The sequence below is a fragment of the Muntiacus reevesi genome, chromosome 1 (genome assembly GCF_963930625.1).
Source record: "Muntiacus reevesi chromosome 1, mMunRee1.1, whole genome shotgun sequence".
Taxonomy (NCBI): domain Eukaryota; kingdom Metazoa; phylum Chordata; class Mammalia; order Artiodactyla; family Cervidae; genus Muntiacus; species Muntiacus reevesi.
This window is the reverse complement of record NC_089249.1, coordinates 258,858,214-258,883,185: the sequence shown is the minus strand read 5'-3', so window position 1 is coordinate 258,883,185 and position 24,972 is coordinate 258,858,214. Positions and strand designations below refer to the sequence as shown.

At 38.1% G+C, this 24,972-nt stretch overlaps 1 protein-coding gene across 3 annotated transcripts in view; it reads right to left on the bottom strand.

The window, feature by feature from the left end:
* Positions 1-1,516: 1,516 nt before the first annotated feature.
* Positions 1,517-24,972, bottom strand: part of LOC136156372 (V-type proton ATPase subunit S1-like protein) — a 44,315-nt gene continuing 20,859 nt past the window's right edge. For 2 of the 3 annotated variants that reach the window (XM_065919080.1, XM_065919081.1), the window contains 6 exons: positions 16,347-16,393; positions 16,028-16,089; positions 14,448-14,677; positions 9,234-9,284; positions 5,886-6,120; positions 1,517-1,855 (listed from right to left, as the gene is read on the bottom strand). In XM_065919080.1, the coding sequence (XP_065775152.1) occupies positions 1,553-1,855; positions 5,886-6,120; positions 9,234-9,284; positions 14,448-14,677; positions 16,028-16,069 (861 nt within the window). In that variant the 5' untranslated portion in view covers positions 16,070-16,089; positions 16,347-16,393 and the 3' untranslated portion in view covers positions 1,517-1,552. Of the gene's footprint in view, positions 1,856-5,885; positions 6,121-9,233; positions 9,285-14,447; positions 14,678-16,027; positions 16,090-16,346; positions 16,394-19,799; positions 19,917-24,972 lie in introns of those variants that run through there. The other variant, XM_065919079.1, reaches the window with a different exon arrangement.

The following is a 24,972-nucleotide window of genomic DNA, read 5'->3' as shown; positions in this document are numbered from 1 at the left end:
GTTCCTTGCAATCATCTTTGTTACAAGTAAGTACTTAAGTCAAGACTCTTTGTTGCAAACTACAGAATCTACTCCAGCTATTAAAACAGAAAGAATGCAGATCAACCATGCTTCAATTAAAAACAAAATAGGAATTCGCTACAGACTAGTAGGAGCTTACAGAGTTCCGAGAGGGCTGCAACCAAATCTACATTCACAGCCAAGAATAACGCAGCCAAGAGAAATGTCCAACAAGAGACTGTTTTATCAATCTCACAGTCATTATCATTCACACTTGGCATCAGAGGTGACTCTAGACTCTAGACCCATCACCCCAGACCACAGCTGCCCAAAGGATCCAATGTCTCTGTGCATCACTCCCTAACCCACATTGTTCTCAGATGCTTTTTAAATTTGGGGGCAGGGTGTCTTAGTAGAACCTAGCTCATGTATGAAACCCTAGTTAAGGAAATGTGATGTAGTTTTCACACAGAAAGCATATTAGAGACGCTTCGGTAAGGGTGCAGAGTGAGCCATTCTTCAGTATAACAAGAACTGAAAAGCATTATGGGGAAATCCATGAGGAATAAAATGGTTGTAAGATCAGTGGTAGTTCCAGAATTTCTATTAAAAAAGAGTGCAGGGGAAACTTTCTCATGGTAGGGGGGCTTGGAACTGTGTCTGCATAGCAAGCACATTGGTTTTACTTAGCTTAGTTGTTTATTTCAAGTGGTACCTAGGAGAGCTGATGGAAGTCTAAATCAGACAAATGAGGCAAGCCTTGGCACCAGAATTAAATAAGAAAGGTAAGATACTGCCAAGATTATTACTGCTCCTTCAGAGAGTAAACTGGGCTGCCTCTGAAGAGCAGAGCAAATGTCAAGGATGCCCTTGAGTAAAGTACTCCATCATATTGACGGAGTCTTCCCTAAACAGGTCTGTGAAAGAGGGGGAAAAAAAGACTACTTTTTAAAACAAAATTGGGACATAACCTGAAAAATGCAAACTACGCTAAAAAAATGTTAAACTCTGAACTTCCATATAACCTTATATTTATCGTTTATATATTTATCACATCCAAACTGGCACAGACAAGGAGGACCAAGTGTGTTTTCCCTTCTCTATATTGCATCATCCTCTTTTATGGGGGGTGGTGGTGGTTTAGTCACTAAGTCGTGTCCGACTCTTGCTACCCCATGGATTATAGCCCACCAGGTTCCTCTGTCCTCCGTCCATGGAATTTCCCAGGCAAGAATACTGGAGTGGGTTGCCATTTCCTTCATTTTTTGGGGGGGGGGGGTGTCCCTAATTTGAAATATTCTTTTACTGTCAAGGCACCTTGGGACAGCAATCACAGAGATAACTCTGTGAGATTAAGATGCCTTTTTCATTGCTCCAAGTCTATCTAAGAAAGACAGAAGATGCTCCAAAATGTATTTTTTGCATGTATTTCCTTTTTAAAAAATCCAAGACTTTTGGTGAAGACCTTGTATCACAAAGCAAACAGCACAGAACACGAACAACTCTGTTCGGAGCCTACTGCAGACCTTCTGAGGGAAAGGGAGCTATGCTGTTAAACATAAATTTTGCAGATCTGCTGGCTTCTCAGTTCATAGCATTCAGCTCCTTGGCTCCTCAGCAGCTCCTTCTCTTCTACCGCGTCTTGAGCTGTCAGCTGGGAGAAGTGGGCCGGGGAGGCGATGAGATCATAGTGCCGATCCAGATAGCGCAGGTAGATGAGCATGTGCAGGGCGTAGGCCAGCACCAGCAGCAGCAGCAGGGACGTCGCCAGGCCAATCAGAATGGCTGGCGAGAAGGAAGAGGTGCAGTCTCGGGCCTTGGCAAACTGTCCCCCCTTGATGGGAAAGCCTTGGATCTGTCAGGAGATAGAAAAGAGGTAAAGTAGCATACTCTTTTTCTTAGAAGATCTACTTAAGAGCTTGGCAAAGGGTTCTGGACCCTAATTACTTAAATTTAAATATCAGGCCATACTTGCTGAATAATCTAATCACATTATCTAAAAAATGCTAGTGAAACTTAATTTTAAATCAAGGCTGACCCAGAAACTCTGGGATATATGGTTGTCATAATTAAGAGGCCAGTGAAATTCAAGGCCCTGAAATAAATCCCCTTTTAATCTGATCCTTAGTTCATCTAAAACCAAAATGTCTGGTGTCTCTAAAGTTCAAAAAGTCTACTCAAAATTTTACAAGTGCTAATATAAATTTCACAAAGAATATTAATTCTCAGTTCCTTTGCCTCTGATTCTGCTGACAGTAAGTAGGTAGGAAGAGTCTTTTAGGGACCAACATCATGATTCCTAGTGAGGTCAACTATAGATAACAAAAGCTAACACAGCATCACCTCATTCAGTCACCTATTTGGTTTTAAAAGAGTATATCAGAAAATTGAATTATCCAAGAATGCTTTATTGAGGATTCATCTTTATGTCTTAAGTGGGCTCCTTAGCATTTTCCATGTTAAAATGATTGTAGCCCTCCTATCATACCATAGAACTTAAGGGTTTTGCTCACCCAACTATTAATATCTGTGCTTAAACTGAGCCAAAACAACTCCTGAAGGAGACTCTTGGCCTAGCTTTTGGGATACTTGGCCTGCCCACTCTGTGAAGAGGCAAAGTGACCTCCTCACGCACGAGCCTGACGAGTTAAGCTACTCAATGACCAAAGATGGCCTCGTCTGATGCTACTGTGCTGTGCTTAGTCACCCAGTCGTGTCTGACTCTCTGCGACCCCATGGACTGCAGCCCACCAGGCTCCTCTGTCCATGGGGATTCTCCAGGCAAGAATACTGCAGTGGGTTGCCATGCCCTCCTCCAGGGGACATTCCCAACCCAGGGATTGAACCCAGGTCTGCCGCACTGCAGGCAGATTCTTTACCATCTGAGCCACCAGGGAAGCCCGAGAATACTGGAGTGGGTAGCCTATCCTTCCCCAGGTGATGCTACAACTCCAGCCAAAGAGAATGTCCTCACATGGACGGCCACTTAATTCTTAAGACTTGATTGAGAACAGTATCTGTGGAGGATGCCTGAAGGATATGCTGTCTATCCATTTTCTGGACTAGAGGTTGCAGATCCTCTGTATCTAGTCCACAGGTAAGTTCTGTTTGCTCCTAACATCCTAAAAGCCTCCCCCCAGGAATCTAGATTTCTATCTTTAATCAAAAAGTCAGAAGGTCTGGCAATATTGGGCTTACATTCCTACAAAGCAAAACTTGTCTGGAGCTGAATAAAATATTCTGCTTGTAATGCCAGTTACACTTTGCCACAGTCCCTAGCTGGCCTGCCTGAGGCATCTGAGTTCACCATGAATGTGACTTCACTCTATTCCTAGAATAAGCCAGAGCAGCAAAGCTGCATATGAGGAATGCAGGCTTTTGCACACATACCTGAACCCCTATCACCGCCGCCTCTTCCCTGGACTGGGCTTGAATTCTGCATCTGCCCACACGAAGGGTGTTTTACAAGGTTCACCTCCGACACCCAGTGCTCTGTCCACCATGAGGCTGCTGTTGACGATGTTGGCACACATCACACACACCAAGGACGGATGTGCTCATCACTGCACATTTTCAGTAGCCTTGTGGATCCCATGAACATGTGAGGGGTGATTCTTTCTTATGCTGGCTGCTCCAAAGCTTCTAAGCCAAATTACTGTGCCGCTTCCAGCCAGGGCAGACAGATGGTTGTATGCTTTTGTGTGCCAGCTTTACCGGTGGTTTGACTAATCTATTCTTCTCTTATTTTTCTTAGTCCCTTGCTCCCATTTTTTGTTTTATATTTTTATTGGAAAATATACATGAAATCTACCATTTTAAACTATTTTTAGGTACAGAGTTCACTGGCATCAAGTACATTCACATCATGTGCAACCATCACCACCATCTATCTTTACAAAAAACCATCTGTACCCACTAAACACTAACTCTCCAGTACCCTCCTCCCCTGGCCCCTAGTCACTGCCATTCTACTTTCTGTCTTCAAATGTGACTACTCGAGTACCTCATAAATAGAATCATACAAACATTTGTCCTTTTATGTCTGGTTTATCTCACTCAGTATAGTAACCTAAAGGTTCATTCATGCTGTTGCATGTATCTGGATTTCCTCCCTTTTAAAGGGAAGGCTAGATAATAGTCTGCTGTATGTATATGCTAGATTTTGTTTTTCATTCATCCATCGACAGGCATTTGGGTTATGTTCATTTTTTAGCTATGTTCAATACTGCTGCTATGAATATAGAGTGCACAAATATTGTTCAAGTCCCTGTTTTCAATTCTTTTAGGTATATACCCAGAAGTGAAACTGCTGAATCACATTGTAATTTTATGTTTAATTTTTTGAGGATCTAGCACACTGTTTTCCATGGTGGTTGCACCATTTTACATTTCCACCAGCAATGCACAAGGGTTCTAATTTTTCTACCTCCTTGCCAAAAGCTGTTATTTCAACTTGGGGATTTTTTTTTATAATAATCATCCTAATTGATGTGAAGTGGTTTGCCTCTTTTTCAAAATTATTTTTCTTGAAGTATTTCTATAGTCATTTTAAGTCATTTCTGGACCAAGGTGGAAGTATAAATCAGTTAATTCTGTCCTAATTAGGCAAGATTATGTGTGAATTAGTCCTTTTTCAAGACTACCTCTTCATTGCTCTTTCTGCCTGCTTCTTTTTTGAAAGGACAAGAGAAAGAAATAGATATAATATATACTTTTTAAGTATTATATAAATAGATATATATATTATATGCATTACAAAGTATCTTTGGAGCCAGACAGTCCACAATTCAAATTCTGCCTCGACCATTTACCAATTATACCACTTTGAACATTTATGTAATCCCCAGAGTTTCAGTCATCTCATTGGTAAAACAGGGATAACAACAGCTATCTTGCAGCATTATGTTAAGTTTTTAAGACAAAGTATGTAATGTAATTACAGCAGTGCCACTGTTAATCCATGCCTAATACAGTCCTGGGTGTTGCCGCACACATTAGGCCATGAATTCTTTACATCCATGAAGACAGGTCAGAAATCAAGAGGGTGGAGTAGCTCAGCCCAAGCGACTGAGAAGTTTAACTCAAAGCCATGTCTTTCGAATCCCAAAATGGAAACTCCTTCCCTACCCCAAATAACCACACCACACTTCTCCAAGCTACGGGGAAGGGGAATAAATATGCATTTATATATAGAAAAAATCAAGAAGTACCCAGAAAAGGGACATGTAAAACCCTGCCTATTTCAGTGAGTTAGAAGAACAAGTTAAGCTGTTTTAACAGGTAAACAGGATGAAGTTGACAGATGTCTCTCAGCCTGAGATTCTGGTGGTGAAAAGGAACCTCTTGTGTCTCCATGACTTTCCCCAGATACTTTCAAGAGGATCTTTGGGATATGTTTGACTCCCTGGCTGACAGTTCCATTCCTATGCCAAATGCCAAAGCTGTCATTCACACTGCAGATGTACTTCTTATCTGCCCTGATAAGATCACTACTCCTCTCCCTGAAGGAAATAAAATAATTGTCCGACAGTTCCTCTCCCCAAAAGGGCCTCTCACTCCAGGAAGTATCAGTCACCGGGCTTCATGCCACAGCTTCACTCTGGCTTAGATTGCTGGCATTCCTCGCTGATAATTACTAGGGGCTGGAAAAACCTGAATGTAAAAGCAAGTTTCGGGGATGAGAGCATGGGGGGATCACTGCAGGAAGAGGAAATACTTGATCCTTCTCTATTTCATACCTTAGAAGATTAAGAAGATAACTCATACCAATATTATTTTAAAGATATCTACTCTCTTTTCCTTAAACGTCTGTGTTTTCAAACAAACACTGAGTTTCTTCGGCACCAAATACACAGGGCCACCGAGCACAGGTTTTAATTTGTTACCTGGAAATCAACAAAAGTGACCTCCCACAGGCTTGACATATCATTGGTGTCGCTGGGCAGCAAGGCATCGTGTGGCTGCAGGCTGCTGACGCGCTGGCAATGGTAGGAGAAACTTGACGGAGCGTAAATACCAGTTGCATTAAAAGTTGCTTGAATTGAGTTATTAAAAATAACCTCGACTCGGTGCAAACTAAACCATCTCTGGATAGACAACTTGTAACTGGTAAGGGCGAATCTGAAAATGATTATAAAACAGTATTACCCCGAAAGCACTTTTACATTTGCTGACGCAGGGTATTGTCTACGAACGGTACAATTGCGCCCTCTTTTGTCAGGAAGTAGAACCGGCTTTACTGAGAGAGAGGCTTTACTTTCCAGTTCAGAACTAGAGCTCTTCATGGGCGAGAATGAAACCAATTAACAGGGCAGCCCCCAAAAGTAAGGAAGACAAATTCCTACAAAAGGGAAAATACAGAACACTTGTGTTTTTTTTTTTCTTTTTTTTTAATTAAAATAATTTTATTATTGCAAAAAATCTGAAAATTGAGTGGACAATAATACAGAATTAACTAAATAAATAATGGTCAAAAATAAAAGTAGTAGCTCTTACTATGTGTCAAGCATCTTTCTAAGTTCTTTGTGTGTATTTTATTTAATCTTCGCTGCAACACCATGAGATAGATAACATCCTCATTTCACAGGTGAGAAATCTTAAGACACAAAGGGGTTAAATGACTAACAAGTAAGCATTGGAGCTGGCTTAGAATCCAGTCTGAGACAAGAGCTCTTACTCTTAGCCATTTTGGAATGGAATATTCTCTAGCAATATAAAAAAGGTGCAATATGCATATATCATGATCACTTTTTTCATTTAAAAAATGTGTGACTGCATAGAAAAAAATTTTAGAAAGAGATCAAATGTTAATGTGATTATTCATTTTGCTATACACCTGAAACTAACACAACAGAATAAACCAACAATATTTAAATTTTTAAAAAGAAAGCAGCTGAGATCAGTATAACTCAAGGGTAAAAGCGTGGGCTTTATTCTGGCTTTGCCCACCTGTCGTTTACATTCCCGCTCCCTCTGGGAACAGCAACTTGGTGTATTAGGGCTGACCCTTTCCCCTCTCAGCGAAATCTCTCTGGCCCTGCCAATCAATTTATTGCGGCCATTTAATCATTGTGATTGGTTTAGAGTGGGCATACACCCCAGGCAGGGTCTAAAAGATGCAGTCCTGGTGCTTCTGCTATGGCTATGCTACAGCATCGGGCAACAGAGCTCCTTCATGTTGCTTAAGTGAATAAGTGCCAGCTGGCCACCGTCTCGCCAGCCTGAGGGTGAAAGCTGATGCAAGGACAGCAGAGCCAGGACATGGAGAAAGACGCCGCCCTGGTGAGGTCAGTTAAGCGTCTGAAGCTAACATTTTCAATCCTATTCATCCATCAGTTACCTTTTGGCTTTATGCAGCCAAAAGAGCTCTCACGAATACAGTTCTTATTAGTGGTAATGATAAGGGCTGTTCAACCACCTCTCTGGGTCTAGCTTTCCTCATCTGTAAAACAGGCTGGGCTTGTCTAAGTTGAAACGCACGCATGGTGAGTGTCCTGTGCTGGCCTGGTGCTGTAAAACATTCGATGTTATCTAAGACACCTGCAGCTCACCCTGGGCTCCTGACTCGGATACAAAAAGGTTTGTTAGGGCATGCAATTGAGCCTGGCCACCCCTGTCCACTGCAATAATCCCACCAAGAACACTGAAGGCCAGAAGGTGGTGGACATCTCAGATGGGGACTGTGGAGTCAGACATTCCAGAGTAGGCCACAAGAGCCATTCCTAGAAAGGGCAAGCTGCCTCTGGAATCCCCGGAATGACTTCTCTTGAGCTAGGGCTGCAGTAGAACCTGCCACACCCTCTGCAGCCCTGTTTCAGATAATGGCCTGACACTGTTCCGACACAGCCTCAGTGAGGTGAGGGCAGTGATGCACCAACGGAACTGCTCAAAAAATCCTTCAAGACATGCATCTTGTCTCCAACCCCCCTTCCTTCCTTCCTTTTTTTTTTTTTTTTGCCTCTAACTTAGCATTTCCTATGTTTAAATTTAGAAAGCTCTTTTCTCAATATCTGCTTGCATATCATGGGATATTAGTGTTTCATTGGTTATAATTTAGAACATACATGCCATCATCTTTCAGAGAAATCTTATTAGGAAAATAGAATCTCACAAGGTGGCCAAACATATATAAATATCTGCTTGATATAGGAATGGGGAATATTTTTTATTCAAATAACACTTTTTTTTAACCTAGAGGAAAGTAGCCACACAGGTTTATCATCAGAAAAAAAATTATAGTTTTAAAGCATTAGAGAAAAGATGGTGGAATAGAAGAATCTAAGCTCATCTCCTCTCACAAAGACACCAAAATCACAACTAAGTGAAGAAAAACCATTGACCAAAAAAAAAAAAAAAAAAAAAGCCAGGAAATGAGTGGTTAATCAAAGTCACCAAGTATAGCATTTTTCTTTAAGAGCGTATCTTCACAGAAACTTCAATATACAAATTTCTACTGTGAATCTCCAAGAGGACATGGTGTGCAGTTTTTCTCAAACATGTTTAACCATAGGACCCCCTTTCTGGAAATATGATAAACATTTACACAGAGCAAAAGTGCTCCATAGAACACAGCTTTGCAAAAGATTGCCCTGGTACAACCTGTTGGTTTTTCAAGTAAAGTTAAAGACACAGGTGTTTATCTCCACTAAAAGGCTGGTCCTGTAGGAAAGGAAACATTATAATTTTATAAGAAAAAAATTTAAATGCCTTCAAATTGCTCCCCACTCCTGAAGTCGTTCCTAACTGCTTGCTAAGCCACTGTTAGCAGAGGTATTATTCTATACATAAACACAGAAAAATGTAGATCTATGTTGATTGTCTGCTGGGGAATTCAGCTAACAGAGAATTTTTAGTTACTGTTAAGCTGTAAGTATGACTCAGTTGTAATAAGCTATGTAGAAATAACTTGAAACTAGAGCCTCAGCTCTGGAGCTTTAAACGTATTTTATTCTTTGCTCAGAGGAAAGAGGTATTACAGTCTCAGATTTGTGTATTTTCTAGGGCACTAAAAGAAGAAGGAAAAAATACAGATGATTTGGTATTATAGAAACTAAAGAAAGTATTACTATAGGATCCCATCGTAACACCACTGACTCTTCAGTGAAATTAGATAAATGTGGCATTTCATGCTTATCACAGCAGGCCCTTGATACACATATGTGGAATGGGTAAATTATATGGAGCTAATCTGGAGTTTTGAGCCTATGATATTCCAAAATGGCATCCATACCTACCTTATATCAAGACCTCTGGGATTTTCAGCATCACCAAACTTCAGAGACAACCTAAGAAAACAGAAATACAGTTTATCAAGAATAACCCTTACTCCACATTATACTAAAAAATTGCCCCCAAATGGATCACAAGTCTAAATGTAACAACTAAAACTATAAAACACAGAAGAAACATAAGAAAACATTTTTGAAATCTTGGGGTTGGAAAGTTCCTTGAAAAAAATATGAAAAACTGATAAATTAGACTATATTAAATGTTTGAAACTTCTGCTCTTCAAAAGATAATGTTAAGAAAATGAAAAAGGCAAGTCATAGAATGGGAGAAAATATTCACAACACATATACAAAAAAAAAACTTGTATCTTAAATACAGCAAATAGCACTAACAACTCAATAATAAGGAGGCAACCCAACTTTAAAATGTTCAAAAGATGCACTTCACAAAGGAAGACATACAAACAACCAATAACATGAAAAGATGTCAATATCATTAGTCATCCAGAAAATACAAAATAAAACTACAATAAGATGCCATGGTACAGTAATCAGTATGGCTAAAACTGTTTTTTAAAAAAGTCCACTCTTAAGCTTTTACTATCTATATTTAATCACATTTTCCTGAAAGTTAACACAAGATTTCCTGGAGCAGAAATAGATTATTACTAACTCAGAGCAATAACCATATTGGTTAGTATTGATAACCCTTTTAGCCCAGTTCTTCCCCCTCCTGAGAGCTAGATGTCATCCTGCACATACAGGGATTTATAACGTAGGTGAGGAATACTAAAATTATGAATCTGGAAGCTCATATTGGAGTGCTTTCTTCTTCATCTCCTGAGAGAAGGAAACATTTACTTCCTTAGTATCAGAAATTTTCCTTGGGAAAATAAAAATGTATGAGTTATATTATTAGTCTTTGAATGGGAGCAAACAGCTCATTATAAAGGAAATAAATGACTGCATGTCTAATACCCATATATGTAAATAAATGTCTCCAAGGAGATTATAAGAAGCCTCTGGGTTTACAAGTCCTGGAATATCTCAGTGGCACTAGCTTCATTACTTCTTGACATGCAATCACTTCCTCTGAGGAGGTACATCTCTTATCAAGATTTATCTTTAAACCCACATCTTAGCAAAATTTGTTCATAAATTGCTAACCATACAGAAACATAATATTATTTTCTCTATAGTCTGACCCTGATCATACCTAAGGTTGGGAAGGATGTGAAGTAGCTGGAACGCTCATACAATGCTGGTAGGAAGGCAAATGCTACAACTACTTTAAAAAAACAGTTTGGCAGTTTCTTAATAAACTAAACATACACATGCTATATGATACAGCCATTCCACTCCTAGATATTCACCTAAGAAAAATGAAAATATATGTTCCTACAAAGACTTGTACATGAATGTTCACAGCAACTTTATTTGGAAAGTTATCTAAAAACTGGAGGAAAAAACAAACTTCCATCAAGAGGTAGATGGATAGATAAACTGTGGTATATCCATACAAAGGAGTACTTACTACTCAGCAATAAGAAGAAACATACCTTTGACACATGCAACAACATAGAAGAATATCAAAATCGTTACACTAAGTGAAGGAAGCCAGACTAAAAAAAAGAGTGTACACTGTTCTATTATAGCTATTAATATACAAAATTCTAGAAAATGCAAACTAATCTATAATGATAGGAGGCAGAACAGCAGTTATCTGGCAAGGTGGGAATGCACGGGGATGGATTACAGAGGGGCACAAGGGAACTTTTGAGTGTGATGAAAATGTCTGCTATCTTGATTGTGATGATGGTTTCATAGATATAAGCATATGTCAAAACAGACCAAACTGTATAACTGAAATATGTGCAGTTTAGTGTATTTCATTTAAATTTCAATCAGGTTAAAAAACAAGGATGATGAAAAGCTATATACAATTGAAATGGGAAAATGTGAGAAATTTAGATATATGAAGGATGATGCTGATATGTGACATTATAACATTGAGAAGTTATAACACCTCAATATACATTCTAAAAAATCAAAGTCGATGTTTATAAAATATCCAATTACAAGTTTGAAAACATTCACACAAATATAATCTCATTAATTCAGTCACACTCATCAAGAAACAGAAATGTCAGTGACTGAGCTCAAGTTTATCTTCCTACTACTTATGGAGAAAGGGAAGGAGTATTTATAAAATAAACCATATTAAAAAGATCACTAAAAGAAATATCTTTATTTCATAACATCATGAGCTTAGATACCTTAGAAGCACTAACTTACACTTTATAAGCTAATTTGCTCACTAAAGCAAGGTTTCAGGAGGATTTTTCTCCAACAGTATTCTGATAATCTGTTACAAATTACTGAAAACACTTTAAAGAAATGAAATGCATTTCTTAGACTGTACTTTATAAATTTGACTGGTCACTTACTCTAACAGAAATTTCTCTAGTTCCTCCAAGGAATCAGAATAGCTTAGTTATGCACAAACTCTCTCTCCAGCTAACGAACTAAATAAAGCTCAAGCAGAGCCATGCAGTGCCCACTCAGACCGCTGGTGGAGCAGCTCAACGGCCTCCACGCTTCTGATGCACCGAGAGCTTTCTCCAGCAGCCCTGGTTTCAGTGAAAGCTGTTAACATGCTCTGTGGCAGAGTAAATGACAGGAGGCCTGGTTTCAACAATGCAAATTCAGCAATCATTCAGTGAGATTCTGTCATGTGCCAAGCTGTGCACCATAAAGGGGAAATACAACCTAGGGACTCACTCAAAAAAGAGCTTCTTTTACTTTTCCAAGCACCCTCCTCTCCCCATGTTTAAAGCAGATTCTGAATTCTTGAGACTATAATGGCCTAAATTCAAAATACACACAGATGCTGGGATTATGCTCTATTTGTAAGGTTTTCACTATTTAAAAAGACTTCCGTAGCAAATCTGTCTGCCAACAATTTGCCTTTCCCTGAACATATTATTTCCAAGCACTAAAATGTGGTCATCTTTTTTTAATCTGTGTTTTTGACCTTACATGGTTATGTCTTTGCTTGGGTTTGTTCTTTCTGCAACTCCCTTCCTGATTCTTGAATATAAGATTTCCTTGCTAGCATGACAAAGGCATCTCACTAATCTGTGTAATTCACAGGAGTCAAGGACAGCGTCAGCAGCTGGTCCTTGAACACCTCACATCCTGGGAAGCCTCCCACTTATGCCCTTTGGTGGGTTCTCCAGCATGCCTGCACACTCACCTGAGAACCCCAGAAAGTGGGTGATGCAAGTCTGGGACTCACCCACTGGAATTCTTGGGCAGTGACAAAGAAAAAATATCATTAACTTGTATACTGCAGAAACGAAAGGTTCCCTTGGTCTCTCTACCAGGTAACTGGACACTATTTTACTCTGTTATCATTAGTATCTTGGAAAAATAACATTAGAACTTTGAGTAGCACTTGACAAAGTTCTCACATGTACATTTCCTCATTTGATCTTTACACTCCTATCAGATAGGGCCAAGAGAGGAGGGAAGATGGTGTTGTTAAAGATGTTTTAGACCCCAGCTCTATTACCATACAAGCTGTATGATCTTAGCAAGTTTCCTAACCTCACAAGCTTTGATTTTCTCACTTGAAACACAGGTGATAACTGTACCTGTGACTCAGGGACTTATTCACAAGAGCGCTATGAGGGATAACAGATGAAGTGACTATGAAGTCCTCACAAGGTGCCTGGCCAAGGCCAAGTGCTCAAGCCTTGTTAGTTGCTATTACCAGATGCTATCATCGCCATCTCACCCTACAGTGGCTCCTATTTGTAAAGTCACAGAGCTCATTGGCAGAACTGGACCTAGAAGCTAAGTTTTCATTCTTTCTGTCTCTAGGTTCCCAGTGATAATTAAAGTTTCTGAACAGCAAAAATCTGTGGTGCCCAGATCTTTCCCACAAACCCCCTGGGGTCAGGATAAATGGAATCAAGAAGGGCCAGTCAGCCATGGACAGGCAGACAGGCAAGATGATCCTCAGGCAGGCAGTCTCTCTCCCTGCAGTTGACCACAAATAAAGAGCCCTGTAAGGAATTAATTAGAGCCTGAGGAAAAAGCACTGAGCTCTCAGCAATGTTGAAGTCTCTTTGATAGTTGTGCTGTAACAGAATAAACGAATCTGGGTGGACTCTCGTTTTGCTTACAACTCCCTAGTCCTCTGATAAAGAGAGTCATTCTGAATAGCAATATACTTACTAAAACTTGTAATGTAACTTGTAAGTGTATATGAATATAATCCATTTTACCCATCATCAAGAATTTTTAAATGACAAGTTCAGCAATAAAAAAGTATTTCTATGAAAGTATATAAGGAGAATACAGAGAAACACACACACATACACGCACAAAACACAGAGCATGTAATGGTTTTATATGAAGCATTCTGCCCATCTAAACCAGGCCAGAACAAATGCAGAGAATCTTCCAAAAGCCTCTGTTATACCAACAAATGTTGAAAGCAAGGAGTTGTATAGAAAGCAAATGGGATATGCCAGACTTCCTCCCTCTGGACCAAAACAAATACAAGCAAAAAAATATTTGCTTGGATGACTGAAAAGCACAGAAAGGCACTGGAAACTAATTTCCTCTTCAAAAGGGATATGCTTATCTCAAGTGAAAAAGAATTATTCTAATCATTTTTTAATGTCCTAAAGAATTCTCTGAAATTTGGCCCCTTGCACATTTGCAAACAGGCAATGTTCTACAACTTCAGAACACTTCCTAGAATCGAATACCTGCCCTGGCTAGATAGAGTCAGCTTTCTCTGCTTCACCCACTAGAATATGTATGACTCTGCTCAGTGATATGGAATTTCCTCCCTGCTAGGACAAAAGTACTTTGACACTTTACATTTGGAACTGACACAGAGTCTGGAATCCATCCACTCTTTCAGAATGAGTTTGGGAAGCTTCATTTTCAAAACTCTGATCTTCCACAAAGCACGATATAACAATTAGCTAGAGTGTTCAGAAGAAAATTACTGGGGAAAAAATAAGAAACTAAAACAACTGATTTCTAACTTGTTCTTTCATTTTAGACATTTACTCAGAAATGTATGTCATGGTCATGTACAAAGGAGCCTACTTCTACTTTCTGAAATGACAGAAAACTCGACCACCCAGTTAACAGGCTACACTCACCCTAAGGACTTGCTCCTCAAAGCAGTCAACTTACATGGCACTTTCTTCACTGCAGTTTGAGTTGCCAGCATCCACTGTTGCCTTCTGGCCAATAGCTTCATCTGTAAGGTCCAGCCAGGTCTGATTCTTAAATTTAATTGTTATTCTTTTGGCCCAAAACAGAATGCAGGGAATTCCATCCATGGAGACATTAACTGGGCTATGATGGCTGAACGCATTCCGAGGTTCTTTTTCTAAACGTCTGCTCAGATTGTAGTTGAGAGCCTAATGAACCCAATAAATGAAATTTAAGATATGAATTTGTTTCCATAGTACAGAAGGCTTCTTGGAAGCAAAAGAGCCAATGCAAAGCCTGTTACTCTGCTAGTTCCAGAGCCCATGCTATTGTGGGTAAAAGGAGATAGGTGGACCTAATAAACTTAAAAATATAGGTGTACCTGAAGGTACATGAACCCAGTTCCACAAATTATAATGTATAATTTTTTAATATTAAAACTCATAAAGTGTACAATACAAAGAATAAATGCTAATATAACCTATCAATTTTAGGTAAAATTATCAGTTTTAACAAATGTAACAGTTTTAACAGATTTAAAAGATTAAATTAGTGTTAGATTTAATCTTTTAAATAAGTGTTAGATCAAATCTATTTTAAAGATTCTAAATATAGAGAAAATTAGAGATGGTGTGGGTTGTAAATTGAGGAAGTATATGGGAATATCCTCTACTTTTGTTCAATTTTTTTTCTGTAAACCTAAAACCACAGAAAAATATGTCTATTAATATTTCGAAAAAATTCACTAATGGCAGTAATCATCTCTAAAATAATAAGAACCCAAATAATTCAGAACTTTAAATAAATTAATTAAAATATGTTAAACAAAGAAAACAAGAGGTTTCTAGAAATGCAACAAAATTCTCTAGACCATTAATGTCCAAGAGGACATTCTGTGCTATTGGCTATTATGTACTGGAAATGTAGCCAGTGCAACTGAGGGGCTTAATTTTTAATTTTACTTAATATTATCTAAATTGAATTTAAATTTAAATAGCTGCATGTGGCTAGTGTCTACTCTCCTGGAGAATGCAGTTCCACGTCATTTAATATACACAATCTAGCAAGATATTCTAACCTTGTTCTACATCTTATGAAACCTTCGCAGATCTCTAAAAAGCCCAGGACAATGCACTTTGGTATATCATTCTGGAGGTCACAAAAGCAATCTCTATCTGAAAGAGGTGATCACTTATCTAGATCAACTATTCCATACCAATAACTCCAGTGTAAATAAAGATAAGAGAGAAATTAAACAGGCAGCAGCAACCCAAGTTTATCAGTAACCAAAGGTAAATTGTTACTATAGTGATCCTGTCTGGAAGGCAACAAAAGTAAAACTGAATACCGTAATGAAAACACTATATATGACAACAAGGAAAACTTTAGTGTTTTTTCAAGTATAAGATTACCATAACATTTCCCCACCCAAAGTGCAACCAAGAATGTTAGTTATTAACAGAATTATTACTTATATTTTCACAGTGGCTCTGACTTGATTGAAATGTGTTATACATTTTTTTTTAATGATTCAGTCTAGTTTCCTAAAATGTCCATACCTGTGTGATTGGTATCACTGAGAAATTCTGCACTGGCTTCATATCGCCACTCTTCTGTCGATCTGTCAAATAAAATGACATGAGTACAAAGGCAAAATGTCACCAGTTTATTAATGTAATTGAGTGACAATAATATGCTAAGCACTGTAGAATGTACCAGGCTTGAGACTCTTTTGGCTCATAATTCAGAATACAGTATTTAAGAGATTTTTCACATCAGAGACTCCAGGTGCAAGAACCAGTGTTCAGGGAAGCCCGTCAAGAGACAGAACCCGTCCTCAACCCCGGGGGGAAGCATGAGGGCAGTTACAAGTCTTACCACTTTTTACAACCACTTCTTTATTTGAAGATGTTCGAGAGATGAAACTAGAAAAAAACAAAAATAAAAAGATGGTAAGTAAATATATACATTTTAGATTTTATATGAAATTTTAAGAAGGACATTTCGGTTTACTACATCTCAGAGAAGAGGAGGAGAATCACAGCCTGTAAAACTGTTCACTTTTGAATAGTGAATTTCTGATTAAAAAGTAATACTATATATGTTCTTCAAAGGAAATAAGGAAAAGACTGGAAATTTTAAAGAAGAAAAAACTTTAAAATGTCAATCTTAATCTTTATTCATTGATAAATAGTCTACTCAAAGAATAGTATGCTAGACAAGCAGTATGCTAGACACTAAGGTTTAACCAAAATAAATAATAACCAAGAATAAATTAAATAACTAAATTATAAAACATAATAAAATATTTTACAGTGAAATTTTATACCATATTCTACTGTTAGGATATTAAAGCAGAAATATTCAACCCTTTTTATTTAAATAAAAAGACTATTGCCAAAAAAGTATTTCTGAAAATTATGAAGATATAAATTATAATAGTATGTCCTTCCAGCATTTTACTCTACATACATGCACATACACCCTATACACAAATGTAATTTATTATTTATATTATTTAAAAACAGATTTTTATAAACATACTATCTTAAAGCCTATAATTTTTTACTTAAAAATATACATATTTTTATGACTATGACATAATTTTAAATTTCATCTGGTATAACATCATACAAACACATTAATATATTTAAATAAATCCCTATTAAGTATTTAAGTTGTTTCCAATTAATAGTATTGAACATTACCTTGGATTATTTGTTCACACCCCTGAGAAGTCCCTTAAGATAAATTCTTAGAAGTGAAATTACTACATTAAAAGATACATACATCTTTTTATCACGGAATATTGCAAACATACATAGATTCAAACAGAAAAATAAAAGCTCCCTCACCCTCCCTAAGTTCCTGTTCCCATCATCCAGCTTTAGTAATTATCAAGTCATAATCAATCCATGTGTTCATTAATGAAAAGCTTTTAGCACACAATACAGACTCATTTTCATTTCAGTGAATCTATGGACATACAATAAGGCTGGTGTACTTCTTTTTTCAGATAAACTCTAATTTCAATTGGCTTTGCCCACACCCATAAGCTTCAACTAATGAGGCTTTAAGGGAAGCCATAATATCAACCAAAGGCAAAATACTCTACACATGCATTTTCACATCACTACATGATCTCTGAACTAAATTAGAACTAAAGGATTATCTGGTTAAAATTATCTGTGCGAACATACTAAGAAACACTGATTTTTAATTTTTAAAAAAGTAAACCTACATTAGCACTAAAATATTCAGAAACTTTCCAGTAAAAGGGATCTCTGCAATGTATGAAAAGTAACCAAGAGCCCTAGGCCTGCAGTGGCTGGTGCCATATTTTTGATTTACCAGGTGTTCCATTCAGTCTCCCAAGTACGCCTTTGTGGAGGTGAAGGTGAAGCAGTTCCTTCATATTCTGCTCAGGATTGAAGACCATGTTCCTACGAAGGCTGACAAGGCCCTAAAGACCTTGGCCTTAGCCGTTGTGCTCATTTCCCCTCATCCCCTCTTCCTCCAGCTACACTAGCATTCTTTAATTCAAATCCCTGAATGCTTCATGTTCTCTTCTTCCCTCTTAAGAGTCTTAGTACCTGCTCTTCCCTCTATCTGGAATGTTCTCCAGCCTATCCTTCCCTCTACCTCCTCATCACATCCTACATATCCTCCAGATCACAGCTCAAATATTGCTCCCTCAGAAATGCCGTCCCTAACTTTTCAGACGAGTTCAGGTCCCCTATTATATGTGTTCACAGTTTACCATACGTTTCTTTCAAAGAACATTTCACAGTTTATCTGCAATAACACCGTTCATTTGATTAATGAGCACCTCTGCTCTAGACTTACAGGTTCATGAGGCAAGAGACTTTATCTGTTTTGCCACCACTGCATAACCAGCACCTAGCATTGTGCCTATATAAAAATATCAAGTATTAAAAACCTATGCGTTACATATACAAATGAACTAATAACTTAATGAACAAACTCCGAAAGGGAAGTGGGAAATGAGAGATCACAGGATATGCTGTGTGAAAGGGAAGAGATTTTCTCTTTAAGTATAAACCCAATTTGAGAAACAAATATGTAAAGGAAGAGGGATGACCCCTTCTTTCTCTAAGCATCGGAAACATGTGTCAGGCTTAAAATACAATTATCCTTCCTAGAGACTTAAGGACCTTAAATTGCCCATAGAGGTGAAATAAATTTTAAATTCCAGATTTATGATTTGAAAGAACATTCACAAAACAGCAACTGTTGTTTCCATCACAATGAGTTAATATGCCATATTATTAGATACAAATGATGATTGATTTGTGTGATTTCTAAGGTCTCTTCTGAGGCTAAAATGATTTAAAATCATTAATACTGCTTCAAAAACCGAACTGGGATTTTTATAGTTTCTAGTGCACATTTTATCAGTGTAATACACAAATCAGTCACTTCTATATAAACCAGGTGAGGCAATATTACTAAGCTTTAACCACCTAAGGAGTATAGGTCACTTACATTACTTGAAAGTGAACCTGAAGGAAAGAACTAATTGATTTGGAACATGGGAAAACAGTTGTTAAAAAATGTCTGTCCTTGTTGTTTTTATTAGCTGATGACTTAAGAATTCCTTAACACAAGTTTTGGCAGATAATCCTGCTTGACACTTTTCTTTGTGTTCACACTAACCCCCCTGACAGATTTGTTGTGATTGCACATAATGAGTAATTGGGAGACATGACATAAGTTAATTGCTATTCAGATTTTGAATATTCTTCTTTATGGAGAAATCTCTATATGTTTCCTTATATGGTATAGAGAGAAGCCAAAAGGACAAAGGAAATAGAAACAGATATTTTGCTTGTTAGTTTTAAGTAGTGTGTACTCCACACAATTATCATCTCCTACCAGGTAAAATAGATTTAAAATCTATTCTTTGGGGGTCAAGTTATATATTTCTTAGTTTTTAAATTTTGCTTACTCTCTTCTCACATAAAAACAGCAAGATAAACTGAAATTAACAGCACTTATGAGTATAAAAGAAATATGAACACTGATTTGAGTCATTTTCTTATATATTTTGATATGTAATACAAATTTTCTTTGGATACTTTGAACAAATAAATAACTCCTCCCTCTTATAATAAAGACTATATTTTAATCTCATCTATAAACTCTAGTTCAATGATTTTAGTAACTATCAAATGATCTAATCTAGTATATCTGTTTTGAATTGTTAACAAATGTAGCTGTGCAACCACATAAAAAATTACAGAATCATCTAATTTCACACTTGCACTTGCACTGAAGTTCACAGATATTTAAAGATGTGCAGTTACTCACCTTACATTCTTCCTGGCAAGTATCTGGTCCAAAGTTAGTGAAAATCCCATACATAAAAAAATAAGTGAAAAACTAACCAAGATTTTTCTTCCCATCAAGAAATGAATCTGTTTCTTCAAACCAGGCACATCTGTTAATTCATAAATGCAAACCAAGCAGAGGCAGTACTTTTTATGCCTTGTGACTAGTACATTCATCCAATAAAAAGAGAGCATTCCCAGGATGTATTATGTGTGGGGAAGGGTGGAAGGAGGAGCCTGATACTGCTGAATTTAGAGTGTAGAATGAATCTAATGGGTCTGTTTAGGTTCTTTGGTTATTCATCTCAATGAAAGATTATTAAGCTCTTTTTAGAAATTGGCATAGTTTTGGTACTCTTAAGAATCTCATAATACTTTTCAGGAAATTATTAAATTCCCCTCAAAAATCTATGAATTATACAAATATCATATGCATTTTTGTGTATATGTGACTAAGTAAAACTCCCTGAGGCTACCCTAGTTTTACATATGTGTCCTAATACACACTTTCCTATTGAATTCATGACTCTCCATTTGCCGAGAGGCATGGAATGCAATGGTTAAGGGTACTGACTAGGGAGTCAGACAGCATTCAAGAGCATTCCCAGCTCTAGCTCTTACTGGCTATCTGGTATTATTAGACAAGTTACTTCTCCTCACTTGCAGAGTGGAGACAAAGTACTTAAAGAATTGTGAAGACTAGATAAGGCCCTAAATGGCCAAATCTACCTTGAGAAAGAATAATAAAGCTGGTGGGATCACAAATTCCTTTACTGTAAGTAAAACAGTACAGTATTGGCATAAGGACAGACATAGAGATCAATAGAACAGAATAGAGACCCCAGAAATAAATACATGCACATCGGGGCAACTGACCAGTGTTAGTTAGTGTTGGTAACAAGTACGCCAAGAATATACAAAGGGGAAAGGACAGAGTCGTCAACAAATGGTGCTGGGAAAACTGGATAGCCACAAGCAGAAGAATGCAATTGGACCCTTATCTTACACCATACACAAAAATCAATTCAAAATGGGTTAAAGACTTAAAACCTAGAAGAAAGCATAGGGGGAAAGCTTTAGGACACTGGTTTCATCAGTGATTTCATGGATATACTGCCAAAGCACAGGCAATAAAAGCAAAAATAGACACAGGACTACATCAAACTGAAAAGTTTCTGCATAGCAAAAGAAACAATCAACAGAGTGAAAAGGCAACTATAGAATGAGAGAAAATATTTGCAAAACATACATCTGATATAGGGTAATTTCCAGAATGTATAAGAAACTCCTAAAACTCAATAGCATAAATCAAATAACTCAATTTTCAAATGGTCTAACAACTTGAATACACATTTCTTCAAAAAGAACACACAAATAGCCAACATGCATAAGAAAAGTGCTCAGTGTCACTAAACATCAGGGAAATAAAAATAAAAATCACAAAGACATCACCTTATACCTATCAGGGTGGCTGTTAATCAAAAAATAAGCATTGTCAAGAATATGAAGAAACTGGAACTCAAGTGCCCCGTTGGTGGGAATACAAAATGGAGTTGCTATGGAAAATAGCAGTTGCTATGGAAAACAATATGCAGATTGTTCTCAAAAACTTTAAAACAAAACTACCATATGATCCAGCAATTGCACTTCTGGATAATTATCCACAAGAACTGAAATCAGGATCTCAAAGAACTATTAGCCCTCCTGTGTCCACTGCAGCACCATTCACTACAGCCAAGAGGTAGTATCTGTTTATGGATGAATGGATAAACAAAATGTGATACAAATATACAATGAAATATTATTCAGACTTAAAAAAGAGGAAATTCTGCAATATGTGACAATGTGGGTGAACCTTGAGGACATTATGCTAAGTGAAATAAGCCAGTCACAAATACTACATGATTCCATTTATATGAGGTATCTAACACAGGCAAATTCATAGGATCAAAGAGTGGAATGGTGGCTTCCAGGGGCTAAGGAAGGAGGAAATGGAACTTGCTAATTAATACGCACAAAATTTCCAGTTAAGCAAGTTTAACAAATTCTACAGATCTGCTGTAAAAGACTGTGAAAGTGAAAGTGAAGTCACTCAGTCGTGTCTGCCTCTTCGAGACCCCATGAACTCCAGCCTGCTAATAATATTGTGAGTGAAAGTCACTCAGTCGTGTCCGACTCTTTGCAACCCCATGGACTATACAGTCCATGAAATTCTCCAGGTCAGAATACTGGAGTGGGTAGCTTTTCATTCTCCAGGGCATCTTCCCAACCCAGGGATTGAACTCTGGTCTCCCACATTGCAGGAGGATTCTTTACCAGCTGAGCCACAACAGAAGCCCAAGAAAACTGGAGTGGGTAGCCTATCCCTTCTCCAGCAGATCTTCCCGACCCAGGAATCAAACTGGGGTCTCCTGCATTGCAGGTGGATTCTTTACCAACTGAGCCCTCAGAGAAGCCTAAAACTACTGTCATACACACTTAAAAATTTGTTGAGTGAATTTCATCTTAAGTGCTTTAATCAGTCAGTCAGTCAGTTCAGTCGCTCAGTCGTGCCTGACTCTTTGCGAACCCATGAACCGCAGCATGCCAGGCCTCCCGGTCCATCACCAACTCCCGGAGTTTACCTAAGCTCATGTCCATTGAGTCGGTGATGCCATCTAACCATCTCATCCTCTGTCATCCCCTTCTCCTCCTGCCTTCAATCTTTCCCAGCATCAGGGTCTTTTCAAATGAGTCAGCTCTTCGAATCAGGTGGCCAAAATACTACAGTTTCAGCTTCAACATCAATCCTTCCAATGAACCCCCAGGACACTATATAACAAAATTTTAAATAAATAAATAAGAGATGAAAGCCTTTTCTTACTTCAATAACTAGAAAAAATAAAGAACATCTAGTTATTCCTTCTTTGCCAGCCTCCACTCACACCACCTCCACCTAAAAAGCATAAAACAAATAATAAATTCTTAACAGTTGTTTGTTTATGTGCTAAGTCACTCAGTCATATCCAACTGTTTGCAACCCCGTGGACTGCAGCCTGCCAGGCTCCTCTGTCCTTGAAATTCTCTAGGTAAGAATACTGGAGTGGGTTGTCATTCCCTTCTCCAGGGGATCTTCCCAACCCAGGTATCAAAGAGTACACGTCTCCTGTACTGCATGAGAATTCTTTACCGTCTGAGCCACCTGAAAATATACAATTAAAATAGCACAATAAAGAAAATCCTCTAAAATGAAAGTGCCACCATTTTTGACACTTAAGAACTTTGAACTCTTTAATGACAAAGTACTGGTAGCTAAAAGGGCCCATTGTAAGTGGCATTTCAGAGATGATGGATTATAGGAAAGTTGGGGATTTGACCCTGATGAGACACTCCTTTCCTTACTGCCCACTGTGCACAAATGGCATCTTTTCATGTGGCTCTAGGGAGCCCTATAGAAAATAAGGAAATAAAATCACAACATTTGGAGAAGTGGGAAAAAAACAGAAATAGGGAAGAAAATTGCTAACAAAAATTATAAAATAAAAAAGGCCTATCCATGTTCCATCTTATTTCTATTTCTCACTATATTTTCTTTTCTTCTCTTTTCTTTCACTGCACTCAACTTCTACTCTGCACCTTTCCTTTTACTTTTCTGTCCTTGTCCTGATTCCATGGGATTTCAAGGAGCAAGACGGGTCTGGGTATGAGGATTTTGTCACAGACAGTGCTGTCAAACAGAACGTGGGACACTTGGTTAACCTTGAACATCAGATAAAAAAAAACAAATAACTTTATTCATGAATATGCCCCCACGCAATATTTGGGACATAATATACTAAGAAATTATTTGTTGTTTATCTGAAAACTAAATTCCATTGGATAGCTTGTATTTTTATTTGCTACATCTGGCAATCCTAGTCTTAAGGACTCTCAGCTGTGCTGTGAGTAGCAAAGATCTAATTTCTATTTGATCAATAGAAACAAGCAAGAGCTACATATGTAATTTAAAGTTGTCTAGTAGCCACGCTGGGAGAAGGCAACGGCACCCCACTCCAGTACTCTTGCCTGGAAAATCCCATGGACGGAGGATCCTGGTGGGCTGCAGTCCATGGGGTCTCTATGAGTTGGACACAACTGAGCGACTTCACTTTCACTTTTCCCTTTCATGCCTTGGAGAAGGAAATGGCAACCCACTCCAGTGTTCTTGCCTGGAGAATCCCAGGGAAGGGGGAACCTGGTGGACTGCCGTCTAAGGGGTCACACAGAGACGGTTACAACTGAAGCGATACAGCAGCAGTAACAGCAGTAGCCACGCTGACAGAGTTAAAAATAAGCCGGTGAAGTTAGTTTAACAATGTATTTTATTTAACCTGATACATTTAAAATATTATTTCACACAGAAAAGTAATTTTTTAAAATTAGTAACAAAATCTTTTACTGCCCTTTCCTGCCCTATGCCTGAAATCTGGTGTATAGTTTATCCTTCTGCATATCTCAGTTCAGAGTAAGCAAGCTTTAAGTGCTCAGTAACCACATGTGGTGGGTGGCCGGTGTATTGGCCTGTGCAAACACAGAGCATCTCCAGCTGGCAGAGCAGGCCCTCAGAGCCCCACACAGCAGCAGAACTAGTACCTGATGGCACTGCTCCTCAACTCCTGGTCAGGAGGAGGTGAGAACCCAAGCCCGTGATGATCCCGTACCATGAGAATAATGGTTCTGTGAGCACTCAGAAACCACAGTAGTAGTCCCCTAGTGCTTATTATGTAGCAAACTTTCTTGAAAATATGCTTCAGTTATATATTCAGGTGCACACACACACACACACACACACACACGCAACATTTTTTTTATTTAAATCGAGTATCATCTTGATACATTTTATGACATGATGCCTCTAAAATTTTAATATAGCATTCTGTTGTTGAAATTTTCTCCCACTTGGTGAAGAATATTTAAAGCAGAATAATTAGAAGCTAGTAGGTTTCACACATGCATTTTAAAATAGAAATCACGCTTAAGATGTGATTGTCTGAGAACAGCTTGTCTTGTGACTCTGGAGGAGAAAATCAGTGATTAAAAAAAAATGCTAATATGATAGTGTGCAGGCTGCAAAGCACTAGGGTCTCACCTGGGTGGCACCGTACCTGCCTGCTCAGACAGCTGAGGGGTCTCTG